A 14,451-nucleotide genomic window follows, 5' to 3' on the forward strand; every position below is an offset into this window, starting at 1 on the left:
AGACACGCAGGAACCAACAGTGAGTTGGAAACGAATGAAGAATTTGAAAGAGGTTATTACAGTTGGCTAAAAACTGATAAGCAAGCTCCAGTAATACAGGACACAGTCACCATTAAACCCAGAAGCTGAAAAATTCCACCCACACAAGACAGAAGGTGAACAACAGTTATCGGCAGCAGCCGAGGAATATTTATCAACAGCTGGTACAGAGAGCAGTGAGACAAATTCAGAGAGTGAATATCCGTTAACTGCAGCAAATGAGGGACAGATCTTGCCGAAGGGATCAGAATACAGTGAGACCGTTTTGCCTGTAAATAATGAAGAAGAGCAGTTGAGTCCAGCAAGTGAATCTGCAAGGGAGTTATGAAGAGGATGAGAGTAGTCATCACAACAGGAGACTCCACCCTCAAAGAGAGAGACAAGACAGCGAAATACACTCACCTATGACAAGTTGGGCGAACCTACCATCATGAGAGGGAGCCCGGTAGCACAAGGGATAACTGTCGGTTGATACTGGAGTCCATGGTGAAACAATGGACTTTTGACTACAACATGGATGATCAAGACAAAATATAAGCGGTGATATGGTTAAGTGTTTTTGTAAGGATTGTGTTTAATATGGTAAGAAGTGGTTATTGCTTAAGATGAAACATGAAACAAATGATACAGAGAATCCCGGTAACGTTCGCAAACTGCCCATTTTAGTGCCAAAAATTCCAGCTTGCCTGAGTGAAGGTGGTTATTTTTAAATACTTTATATAAAGTTCGCTTGCTTGCGTGCTTGCTTGCTTACGATCGTGCAAATCTTTCGGTCGTTTTTTAACCCACTTCCCGTGATCCAATCGAGCTGACATTTTGCACATAGACTCGTTGTGCGTGACAATTAATTTTCGTGAAAAATATTTTCCAAAATTTTACACTGTTTAGGGGAAAAAAAAAAATATTTAATTACCAATTGCTTAATGCTGCCAGACAATCATCTGACCCATAGGTGGCAGTCATCTCAAGCCAGAGGATGAGAGGACTCTAGCCGCCACGCATATAAAGGATTTATATTGAAAAACTTTGTTTTTACGGGTAAATTTTTTATCTGGTGGAGTGAGAGTTCTGGACCCAAATGCTATGACTCTCATTCTTCCATCTTGCCTCTGGTAAAGGATAGCTCCCAGGCCTTCTTGAGAGGAATCGCAATGTAAGACGAATGGTTGATTAAAGTTTGGGTATGCCAATATCGGTGGACTGGATAGGTGATCCATCAACTGTATCAGAACCCTTTGGTGGGAATCTGTCCATGTTATTGGTGTTCTGCTAAGCAGCTGGCCTGATTTTGTTCCTTCTACTGTTTTTTTTCTTTTGAAAATACTTAGGTGTTGTTAAAAGCAAGTCATACAGTGGCCTGGAAATAATTTGAAAGGTTCTGTACAGGTAGTCCCCGAGTTACGATGGTCCGACTTACGATATTTCGATCTTACGATGGCGGTAGCGATACGACAAAATTGTAAAATATTTTACATTTCGCGCGGCAGGCAATCGCAGCAGCATACCAGGTATGATACTGTACTTTATCATCGCCATCCTCTTCCAACAACTAAGTTAATGTAGCCATCAACAACCTAACATCGTTCAAGTATGCAGACGACGGACATAATCTTGGTGAGTACAGTACAATACGATACGTTACGATACGTTCAATGCATGTATGATACGTAGCTTTAGCGATGTCATTTTAGGGTTACCACGATACAATGCATACGTTTAATGCATGTTAAAAGTTTTTATAGCAGATAGGATTGTTTCCTGAGAAACTTTCTATTAAATTGCAGTTCATATAGGTAGGCTAAGAATTGACCTTGTTTTTTACTTTAAATTGTAATGTGCAATACAGTATTGTAATTAATAAATACATATAGTAGATCGTTTATACAGTACGGTACTGTAAATTGTTCTGTTTTACTAAATTATCACCATTCTTTAAGACTCCTGGGTAGGCTAAGCCATCTTCGACTTACGATATTTTCGACTTACGATGGGGTCGTCGTAACGCATCTCCATCGTAAGTAGAGGACTGCCTGTATATATGTATGTTGGTAGGCCGATCAGTAAGTGCCTACGAGCTAAATCCATAGGGCATTAACAAGCTGGAAAGGATTTTATCTTAACAAGTACTGGGAAAAGGATCCTAACCATTTCTGGTCAGTAAAATGTGAAGCGTGGTTTAATAATACCAGAGTATCTGGTAAAAGCATAATACGTATGCTCAGACTCCTGTCTCTTCGTGCACAAAGAGTCGGAGCTAACCCAAGATAGAGAGCTGATGGAGTGGCGCTATCTTGGAAGGGATATGATCCCTAGAGAAATAGTTTTAACGAATTCATAAACTCCTTTCGTGATCAGTTTAAGGAAAAATAAATACTGCAAAATGTTTGCAAGGGGAAAAATGGAGTGTCGAGACAACATTCATTCTGTGGGGGAGAGTGTGGCACATGAGGAATTGATCACTCTTTTAATTATTTCCTCGTGCAGCAAGGTAGCAAAGTGTGATTTTGTGAAGGTCCTCATGTGGTGTGCAGTACATCAATGCACGTGCATACACCAGCATGCGATACTGAGTCGGGCCTGTAGGTGGCTGGCAGGGTTATTGAGTAGCCTGACCTGTACCCCAGTCACGTGGTTAATGGCGACTCGGTTGAAGATTTCTACGTAAAACACACGTGCTGTTGAATTTTACAGATTATCGCAATAAATGTGTTTGCCCTCAATTTGGAGCACCTGCCCACGTCCTTCATTTCGAGTGTGCAACACTGAGAATCCACAGCGACGTTGAATGAATGTCGTAGTGGAAGCACAAGGTAAATGCGCAGCCCTGCAATTGCTGGCTCACGCCGCTGCTATCAGACCCACACATTATCCCACCGCACGCGACCTGCCAATAGATTATACTTCCGGGTGCAGTATGTAAGAATTACTCATGCTTACTATTAAATCGGAGTGTAAATGTCAATGCTCACGTTACAGTGTTGAGTTGAAATCCCAGGTAAATGTATCTCATTGTCCCTTCTTGTTTGATGAGATTAGCACTACTCTGGGGGGAGGGGATGCGAGGGGGCAACAGTGGGTGTACTAAGGGTCAACTTGTCCCTTGTCATAGAAATATGAAATTGCCACCACTGGCTCTCTCATGAGGACATTCCCAAACTCATTCACGCATGGAGACACTGAAATGTTTTACAATTGATGTTGTTCACGATCTGATCATTGTTGATTCATAATTCGGGTTTGATCGTGTAGGTATTACGTGAAATTTTTCAAGAAAAAATAATGTCCATCGTGTAGTTATAATAAAATCAGGCAAAAGTCTCGATAATAATGCTTTCTTTTCAACACTCGTTCGGTTTACTGAAAACACAAATAAATTAGCATATTGCGCACATGACAACTTGATTTAATTGGCTATTGTCGTGTGGCGGAGGGTTATCGTTCCAAGAGAAATTACCTTATACACGACACGATATAATCTAAAACCAACGGATTACGAACCATACGTAATATTGGGCGTGAAAGCCTACGTATACGGGTTGATCGCGTTTTCATTTGTAATTTTTTCCACAACAACAGTGACTAAAAGCCTCCACGTCTCACTCCTTCGAAGCTCCCTACCCCCACAACGGTCATAAAAAAAAAGAAAAACAAATACTGGACTCACCGGAGGCTTAGCATCACATTACAAGGCCCAGTAGGAATAAGCCCTGGGCAGTCAGTCTCACGCAGAGCAGTTTTGTTTAAACTTTTTTTTTCTGAATTTCTAAAGAGGCGTGGCTAATGAGAAACACGATTTTCTTGAAATTCGAGTTGCCGGAATTCATGTAGCCGGAGCATTGTCTGCGTTTCATGTAAACAGCACCAATACATGGGCACGACTAATTACTCACTCATTCTGCATTTACACGTTTAGCCCTTTTGTCAATCAACTGCTGGATGAGAGCCTCCCAACGCCTTAGTGGAATAACGATGGATATTACTGCATTGCGGGTAGTGGGGGGTTACCATACTGGGCAGCCCGAGTTGAACAGTGAACAGTTTATTTAGAATTGCCCTGTAAGCTAAGAAGCTCTTTAATCGGGTTTCATCAGCAAAAAAAAAAAACTGTAAGATTTTAAAACACGTTTGCAACAGCTCGCATAAAAATTATCAATACAATAAATACAGCAATGAAAAAAGTCAACACATTTTTAAAATGTACAATATATTGCTTAATTATGAATTAAATATTTAACTCAAGTGAACATTAAGATTAGAGAAACATATTGCAAAATGGTGCATCTAGAGTGAGGAATAAGATTCGATCAAATATTGCAAAACTAGGAATAGTAACACCTTTGGTAAAATAGTTTTCCTGTGCTAACAACACATTTCAAGTAACACTAACAATCATAACAATCACCATGACATTGCACACATTGCAAGAGAACAGGACTCAAATGCGGAATAATAATTAACAAAGGATTTGTATATCATCTACGTGCTTCAGCAGTGACAGATTGGCAGGAATGCACTTGAAAGACGTGATTTAAGATGATTGAGTGTGGGTAGAGACTGTTATTCGAGTTTGTGGTTATATTATTCCAGAGACGAGGGGGCAGCCACTAAGAATGCCCGTTTACCAAAAGCTGTTTTGTACCTAGTTGGTGAAGACGTGGAAGCATGGAAGCATTGTACAAGCATGGGTGGCTACGTACGGTGTGAAATAAATTCAACATACATGTAACTATGGGTTTTGCTGCATTGCCCTCTGCTGCTCACCACTTTGCCCAGGAGCCCTTTAGCAAACCTGCTTGTGTATGGTGGTCCCCCACCCAAGCATTATCCAGGCTCATCCATACCTCGGGTTGAGCCTGCCTGAAGACTACATGTGCGGTGGGAATCCCACTTGACTAAGTCGGGGAAGGGTCTACTCAAGAGAGAATTACGAACCGGTCATCGTTGTTTTGCCGATCCCTGTGGGATGGTGGTGGTGCTTACTCGACCCCAATACGTGGATTTATGTTCAACTATAAATCTGATTTCTTAGGAATAAAACACGTGTTTTTTTATTTTTAAAACGAACGAGTCAAAGCTTTATCCGGAATATTTTGCTCATCGAGTGTGTTTTTTGTGTGCAATGTTTATATTCCTCTGCACGTCAATAACATCAATGTCTATGCATCATTTCCATTCCAGTTAATATTTAATCTGCTTTATTAATGGATGTGTGAATAATCCCTATTCGCAACCTCTCCTCTGTGAGAGTATCGCGAACTCACATGTGGATGTGCCCAGGCACATTTGTCTTGCGCGTGTAGTTGATTCTGAACACGTTTATGTGCATTTACTACGTAGCGCAATTCACGTGAATTGTACGGTTTATACAGCGCATATAGATCTATTAATCTAAAGAAATATACCGCATGTGGTGCGCATTTACGATAATCACCAACATAAATATCTGCTACACTTAAATACCGCAGCTCATTTAGATTCAGGAGGACGTAAATCCTTACGAATGCTTTACGTGGTATTGTGTCGTGGACGTCTTTGTTGTTTTTCGTGTTGGAGACGCTGGTGATGGATCGATGGTGATGGTCGTGGTGGTGTGGGTGTAGTGGGCTTTGGTTGTGATGGTGATGGAGTGAATGGGTGGGGGGTAGTGATGGTGATATGGGAGGAGGTGGATTGGTTGTGATGGTGATTGGTAGTCATCGTGTTTGGGGGTTTGGGTAGTGATGGTTTTGATGGTGAATGTCGAGGAGTGATGGTGATGAAGTAAATGGGGGGTTTGTGTAGTGCTGGTGATGGTGGAGTGTATATCGGGGGGTGATGATGATGTAGTTAATTCAGGGTTGGGTAGTGATGGTGATGGTAGTGTGTGTGCAGACGGTTTGGTAGCGATAGCCATTGAGTAAATGGACAGATGGCTGGTGATGGCGATGATGGTGTGGATATAAGGAGTGATGGCGATGGGGTGAATGTGGCTCTGGGTAGTGATGACGGTGTCTGTGCAACAATACGGTGTAGGCTGTATGAATTTCGGTCGTGATGACGATGATGACGTGATTGTGCATGATTAGCCATCTATGTGGTTACGACTTGCGTGTGGAGATGATATTACGATGATGTTAATAACGCTGGTGCAATGTTAGGGAGGTTAGGTTATGTTGTCGTTCAGTGGTGATGCTTTAGAGTGTATCGGGTTCGTATGGATGTAGGGTGGGGTGTGGTAGTTGACAACAATGATAATGAAGGATGCGATGGGTAATCATTATTATGAATGTAGTTATAAGAAGGCCGGATATTAATGACGGCGATTGAATCATGGTTCAATTAAAAGCGACCTGAATTCTGCCTTCTGACACTGCCTTGGGCGTTGATTCGTTCATTTGAAGAAGTCGGTTTGAGCTCGTGTCTTGCCATGATTATTTTACATTGAGATAATGAGATGAAGCGGAGCCACTCGCAATAATCATATCCCTAACACTTAGATTAACAACAGCCTTCGTGCTTAGGAGAGTCCAAACATCAGCTCTGATCCTAATCAAAGCCTTAACCGTTCATCTAGAAATGTAAAAATAAAATAAACGTGTATTGTCGGAATTACACATTCCCAAGTCGAGGGCAACGATAAATTTTGCATGGCCATAAAATGAAGCATAACCGTATCAAGATTAATTGTCTTATATATACAGGGAGGTCGAAAAGTCAGAGTACATAGGGTTATTGAATTTATTTTAAAATTGGCATTAAAACAACTTGTTTACATATTAATTAAGTTAATATTTTATCTCTCCCACCTGAATACGATCGCTTGTGTGGCGATCGAAACGTCGTGATCTATTATTTTTCTACCTACGTGACTTTACCGAAAGAACCAGAGAGTAATGGGAGTTAGTTTGAACATCTGTCAAAATAAATGAAACAACCCAATGTTATTTATTAAAATAAATATAATAGCCATGTCTGTCCCTACTGTTGAGCCACCCTGTATATATCATTATTGTACGATCGTAAAAATGATATGGCACAGGTAAGCGAGCGAGAAAAAATTACATAACAGCAAACTGTAACCAAATAATTCACAACTAAACGTAAATGTAGCCACAATGCAAACTCTAATTCAAAATCTATCACTAATCATACTCTTATTCCAGAATATACCAGTATAATAGCAATCAGAACCATGGTCTCAAACCTAATTATGCAAATATAATTCTGGTAATATCTTATGTAAAATAATACATTTCAAACAGCTCTAATTAAATTACGCGCGTATGTAAAAAAAAAAATCGGGAATAAAGGTGGACGGTTTAAATGACTCAAATCGATTAGGCATATACCACCAAACCCAATCGATAGCTTACACAACACGACACGACGGTGTCACTGGCGCATATCAATAACCATTGCTTCGAAACGCAAACCCCAATTTCGCTGATGCGACATCCCACAAACGATGCCTCTAATGCAAACCATCAGCCAACGCCTCGACGCCACCGACGAGGCAACGATTATCATTCGAAGAACAATAAGAACCAATGATCTCTCATGAATAATTCACGAGTTCGCGATTTGCTCGGCCCTTTAGCCCCCCTCCCTCCCCTCCCTGCCCCTTCACGTAGCAAATGTGAACGCCCAATCGCTAGGAGCCCCGTGTAGGCGCGGACAGAAATCAGCACCAAGGACAGCGGCAGTTCTCGTGCATTGCACACGGAGGAGCGTCTCACCGGTCCGCCTTAGTGAACGGTCAGACGCCTCCTATTATTGGTAGTAGTACGTCACCAGTATTAATTGTTGCTATTGTTACAAGTCCTGCTACTGGTTAGGAAAACACGGCGACTCAACCGCGACAAAGCCGACGCCGTATGTCTACAGTAGCGCGTAACGTGACGTTTAAAACGGTGTGCAGTGGAGGAGTCTTTAGTATTTAAAACGTGAACACACACACACACGCGCAGCCATACACACATTCACATCCGCGCTCGAATACGCAATTGTTTAAGCGAGGTTTTTTAAAAATCGTATAGCAGATATATAATACGTAGATTGCATAAACTGTAGGTATATTGGCATCGTGCACATATCTGGTGGCTGCGGCAGCCTTGCACACACGCGTGTCCGCACACGCTGTGTACAACACAAGTCTAAATCCGGTCTTATTATCTAGATATATATTGTGTGTGTGTATATACACACACAACACATACATAGTATTATATACTGCACACTGAGTCTTAGATACACATCGTACACACACACGCATCTCGCTGGGATTACAAAATCACGTGCTGCTGTTGCTGCTGCTGCTGCTGGCGGCGCGAAGGAAAACGCAGGGGACAGCCGAAGAGAAGAGGAGACGATAACTGGAAAGGAAAAAGGCATTCGACGTCGTCCTAGAACGTGGGAGTCACATTAATGACAGCCAATTAAATGGTGCAACAAAACATGTCGAGGCAGTCATCAACATCTCAGGATATCCCCATGGATGTTCTGGATAGTCACGGCACACAGGTAAGCGAACGACGGTGCGATGTGTTTGTACGCTTGCACACGTGCACACACACGTGCATGTGCACACACACACACAGAGGTGCATGTGCGGATAGCTATCAAGTAAGTGTTGAGTGACCTTTGAACTAATTGTTGCGATTTTATAATATATGTATGACCGATACAACACATTCTTGAATTCAATCTTGATTTGAAGCTTTTGTGACTGCAGGAATATATACACATACAATGTGCTTGCGGTGCTTGTGTGGTGTACATGTCTTATTGCATGGGTGTTGTTGGTAATGCCCCAGAATTTTGTGTTGAATGTCCATGTACGTATTGTGTGTGCAGTTTGAGAAGGGAGACAGTGTTTACTTGAAATATTGAGAATGATGGTAGTGTATACAATTCCGGTGTCAAATACGCGCACACGCCCATATATATATTTTATTTTACTGGATTGAAAACACAAACGTTTGCCTTGTGGCCACATGACCCAGAATGTGCCAGACGCCGCGAGACCTCGACAGCTCGGCAGACATTGAGCCTGGATAGTGATTGGATGAGTGACCACGATGCGTAAAACGTAGGAGCTGTGGACAGTGTGGGCAGCAGAGGGCAGTTCAACTAAATCCATTGTCCTCGACTGTCAGCACTGACCAGCGTGGTGAAGTATGGATGGTCAAAGATCCCTCACGACTAGCAAGGCGTTGGGAGACACTCATCCAGCAGTGTGTTGACAAAACGTTATGTACAAAGATCCCCCCCACACAGCCTTCTCAAACTGTTGGGGCAAGTGCTGTTAGCGAGCACCTATGAAGGCCTTTGTCTCCCTCGCGGCGATGTTTACACACCGCACCAGGTACTCAATTGGAGCTGAGTCGACCTAGGGGAGGCCCAGGACTGGTTCGGATATGCGCCACTCGTGTTGACCGTGAGCGGGAATCGAACTCGGGTGGCCGGGTTCGTAATGCGCACTAACAATGCGTCGGGATTATGCCACGCACGCGACCGTAAATTAGCCAAACTGTTTCTGAATCTCATCTCGGTCGACTGGTCACAAGTCCGGTGGAGTCAATTCCACATTCTCGTGACGGGGACAAGTTGAGTTGCACAACCTGGCGTATATCCGGCATTGTGATTCGAGATCGTTGAAACACAGAGCTAGCTCTCTGCCAGTACTCGGGCATTGTAATGGTTACAATGTCCCTCCTGTCTGAGTTCAGATTGGAACTCTTATTAATACAGAGCGCGTGTGTATGTGCGTGGGACTGTGAGTGTGCCATTTTGCACGCGTGTGTACGGCTGTGGGACTCATCATGTGTGTGTGTGTGTGTGCAAGTACATGCGTGTTTGCATGCAGCGTGAATATATGTGCCTATGGGAGTGCTGGTGCGCGCGTGCACGTGCGCGTGTGTGTTGGGGGAGCGGTGGCGCAGTGGGTGGCGTGCTACGAACCCGGCGACCCTAGTTCGTTTCCCGCTCACAACCAACACCAGTCACGATTATTTTAACTGATCCTGCGCCTCCCCATGGTCCCCTCGGCCTTTGAATGAGTAACTAGTGCGGTGTGTAAATATCGCCACCTCGGGAGACAAAGGCGGCTGGGCATGGTGTTGGCCACAAACCCCATTCGTGTACCGTTCCGGTCTCCATAGGTGCTTGCTAACAGCACTTGGCCGAACACTCGGTTAAGGCTATACGTGGGATGTTTGTCTTTGTGCGTGTGAACACATTGTGGGGTTCGCTCCAATAACAGCAGCAGGGTTCCTTTGTCATGCTCTCAATAGGTTTCAGATATTTAGGGTCCCAATTCGGAAGGGTTAGGGTTGGGCATATCTGGGTGCGTGGTATTGCGGGAATGATTCGTACCAAATTCATTGTCTTGAAGGTGTCTCCTCCTTAAAGCGATAATACAATTCATCTTCTTGGTTCTTTCGGTAAAGTCACGTCGAAGGGAAATAATAAAATAATAAAAATAAAACATGATAAAATAATTCTCACGACGTTTCGGCCACAACGCAAGCAGCCGTCCTCAGGTGAAGAACAGCGTCTTCCCGACAGACCTGTTCTTCTTCACCTGAGGACGGCTGCTTGCGTTGTGGCCGAAACGTCGTGAGAATTATTTTATTATGTTTTATTTTTATTATTTATTTTTTTCCCTTCTACGTGACTTTACCGAAAGAACCAAGAAGATGAATCCCTGCAGTCACGAAAGCTTTAAATCGAAATACAATTCATATTTGTGAGCCCAGCTGCCTGATTTACCTGATTTATAGCTGAAATTTGAATTGTGGGTATGTGTGTGTGTGTGTTTCATATCCATACTTATCTATAAATTATGAATTTCGATATCGTGTATAATGCTGCGCATCGGGGCACTCAACTGACAATCATAAGGATGCAATATTTATATCCAGATCGGATGTCAGCTTGGGCTATCGTCAAGGTGAACAAAATAGCTACCAATTTGGGAGGTTAACAATGGTATTACATAAAACAAACTGATCCTGTCAGAGGAATGTGGAATGAACACATCTGGCAAAGGATGATAATTATATACAAGAATGCCCCCCCCCCCCCACCCCGCTCGTTTTGGAAATGTCACTGAGTTCTGCATGGGCAGTGGTGGCGCAGTGATTAGCACACTGCGTTATGAAGCTTGCGATCTGAATTCAATTTCTGGCTACGGTTAACATCGGTGGCGGATGATGATGTATGAACTGGTCCTGGGCTTCCTCATCATCGTCAACCCGTACTGACCAGCGCGGTGAAGTATGGTCAAACAACCCCTATGACAGGCATGGCATGAGGAGACATTCATCCAGCAGTGGATTGACAGAGGAGGTGTACATGTCAGTATTATTATTCTCATGAAATGTGTGTAGTAGACTTTGCCGTATATTCCAAATGCTTGAATCAATATGTTTTTATACGTGCAGAATAATGATTTAGTTTTATTCTGAGTTTTATAGAAGACAATGAAATGTAACCTTTTATTGCACGAGAATAAATATAATATTTAAGATTGCAATCATAGCTGTGCAGGAATAAGAAAGTTAGCGGCACATTTGGATGGTTTTACATTTAATAGCCCGTGAGGATTTGGATCTTATTGCAGCCCTGTTTTCAGTTCGGGTGAGTTTAAGATTCTAACATTTACGATTTCAGGTTTTTAGATTATAAAAGGCAATTTCAGATATATATTTTATATCTTTAGATTTTATAATCGAACATGATATATTAACTGGAGGTGTATTTTGTGCAAACAAAAGTGACGTTGCTTTCCACCACTTTTGGCGGGAAAAGCACGGAAGTGATGTTATATTAGCGGCGTTATTTCTTCTAACATCATGCTTGAATCAATACGAAACAAAAACACATCTTTCAGATCGTTCAAAAAATGTCGTGTCCCGGCCGAATTATCTGATGCTTCATGTGAACTCGAAGGTCGGGAACATGTTCCTAGTCGACAGCATTCATGCCATGTTCACACAAACATAACTCGCCACTCATACAACCCAACGTGAAGCTCTTCTGCATCTCAATTGGCCAAAGGACACATCTCCTTAGATCGTGGTTTGTTGGATCATGACGACATTATTATATCCATGAGCCTCACACACACATTTGGCTAAGAAGTGAACTCTTAAGAGGCAATACATAAGTGGTTTGCTGACCTACTTATGCGGACCTTTGAGTGTAATCTCCTCATATCCACGAGTTTTCTCCACGTGTCCTGGTTTCCTCCCACACACAAACACGCTAAAAACACACCTGGCCTCACGTTTAATATAGGCCTCAGCTACACACGAGCCTCCACTGGCTTTCTTGGGTAAAACAAGATACTGAAAAATCAAAGTGTCTCCTTGGCCTAATAAACACGGATAAATGCTCATTTCCGTAAGGGGCTCAGAAGACAAAGGAGCAGCCCTGCAAATTATCGCTGAAACCACTACTGGCAGAAGGGCCTCCACTAGGGGCTATTTTGGTCTTCTCTTCCACACTGGCAGTACATCTTGGAAGAGGTGGAAGTACCCACAATTTACGACACTGCAAATGACCTGCCGATGAATTAGCGTATGTTCCCATTTCTATTGCTGGCTGGACAGTCGTGGGGGTATTTAACATCCTTTACCATTGTTTCGACTGCCACACCGCGAGACCCCAAAAATTCAGATTGCAAAATCCAACGTGCCAATCGTTATACACCAGTGGCTGTACCACACTGGACCACACTATAGGGGATTTCCCACATTTCTATGCCAGGGGTCATTCTCTCCGGAGGACAATCACTCTTGACCTCTAACAAAGTGGAATCATTGTTTTGTATTATCAATCTCAGAATGATGATGGGGCTCAGTCAATCTCAGAGACGGATTTGAACCTATTGCCTTGGAAATGTGATTGCATGTTTTTCCGTGCGTGAATATCATTCGCCTTATAGGTTTGCTAAAACCCAGATGTACATGGTGATGAATTCAATACACACATTCCCCCTATTTATAACCACTGCTGATGGCACATTTCTGATGTAATGAAATTATAATTTACAGCCCTTTGTCACTGCACTGCTGGATACATTTGGGAGAACAAAGTAAGCGGCCGCTTGCACTTACGAGACGCATCTGTGTAACCCAGATAGCTTAGCCAATTTATATACAGACATTCATTGTTATTAAACAAAAGTACGTATTAAATGCCTTTCAGAGTCGGCAGCATTCAATGTCAGATTACCATAATAATGTAGAGTGCTCTGATTTTGCAAGATCAAATCAACCTATGACGTGTACATTTTAAGAATGACATAACCCCAGTATTAAAGTAATTCGATGACAGAAGGACCCAATCACCCACAATGCACCGGATTCTGTAAGAGCTCAGATGCTAAGCCGAGCTTGGGCCTTCATAGTACTTGGATGAGTGACCACTATGCACAAAATAGGTGCTCTATGCTGCTGTGGGGCTACATGGCCAGAAAAGGACAATGCTGCAAACATTATTGAACTGTAGCTGTGTGCTTCCCCTCTCCAGAATCACAAACCCACATGAACCAGGATGGAGAAGTATAGGCAGATAACATCCAAGACCCGCATGATGTAATGGTCGTTAGATTGTGTTTAAAGCCAGTCATCGGAATGATTTTACTACATGCACTGGTGATGCCCGATGAAATATGTTGAAGGCAATCTCTTTCTCTCTGTACATCTGTATGTTTAACTTGTTTTGCACCGTACCTAACTAACCGACCGTGCTAATCGGAGGTGTACCGTGTCCTTCCTCAAATATGTCGATCACGACTTTCCTTCCATTTAGCTCTGTCCACGATATTTACTCGAGAACTCTGCATTAGATATTCCTCCCAGTTGTATCCAATTATTAAAATTGCTTCTGTACTTAATTCGCTGTCTTCCCCAGCTTGTTGTTGTTCCTATAATTTCCGCAGTCGAAACATTACATTAAGTCTCTTGTTTTCTCACTACATGTCCAAGAAAGCAAACTTGTCTTCATTTCATTATTCTTATTAATGTTCTATTTGTAAACTGCTATCCATAATAGATGTATGTTACCCACCTTGTCTATTCATGAAATATTTAACATCCTTCTTTAAAAAAAACACATTTCTGTTGCTTCTAGTTTGCTTTGTATGGTCTTTGTAGTTGTCCATCTTTCACATCCACAAAGGAGAACTGACATTATTTAACAAGGCAAGAGTGAAGCTAACAATGATAACACTCATTATCTATTCACCCGAAATGCCCTAAAGAGTCTCGGGACTTATTTTAGGAGGTTCCTGCTGAAAATGTTTGGCAAATTAGATATTTCTGAATTGTGTTTGCGTGTTGGACAGACAAACATCTGCTGACTCACTCATGTGAGCAGACAATGCTCACAAATCTAATGTTATACATCAACAGCTTACTTTCTGTA

At 42.4% G+C, this 14,451-nt stretch overlaps 1 protein-coding gene across 1 annotated transcript in view; it reads left to right on the plus strand.

The window, feature by feature from the left end:
* Window positions 1-7,685: 7,685 nt before the first annotated feature.
* LOC133355996 (voltage-dependent L-type calcium channel subunit beta-4-like) overlaps window positions 7,686-14,451 on the plus strand; it is a 179,262-nt gene continuing 172,496 nt past the window's right edge. Inside the window, exon 1 of the mRNA XM_061573469.1 lies at window positions 7,686-8,538. Within this exon, the coding sequence (XP_061429453.1) occupies window positions 8,458-8,538 (81 nt within the window). The 5' untranslated portion in view covers window positions 7,686-8,457. The remainder of the gene's footprint in view (window positions 8,539-14,451) is intronic.

This window comes from Lethenteron reissneri, chromosome 7 (assembly GCF_015708825.2).
Source record: "Lethenteron reissneri isolate LAM-NWPU_2019-01 chromosome 7, ASM1570882v1, whole genome shotgun sequence".
Lineage (NCBI taxonomy): Eukaryota > Metazoa > Chordata > Hyperoartia > Petromyzontiformes > Petromyzontidae > Lethenteron > Lethenteron reissneri.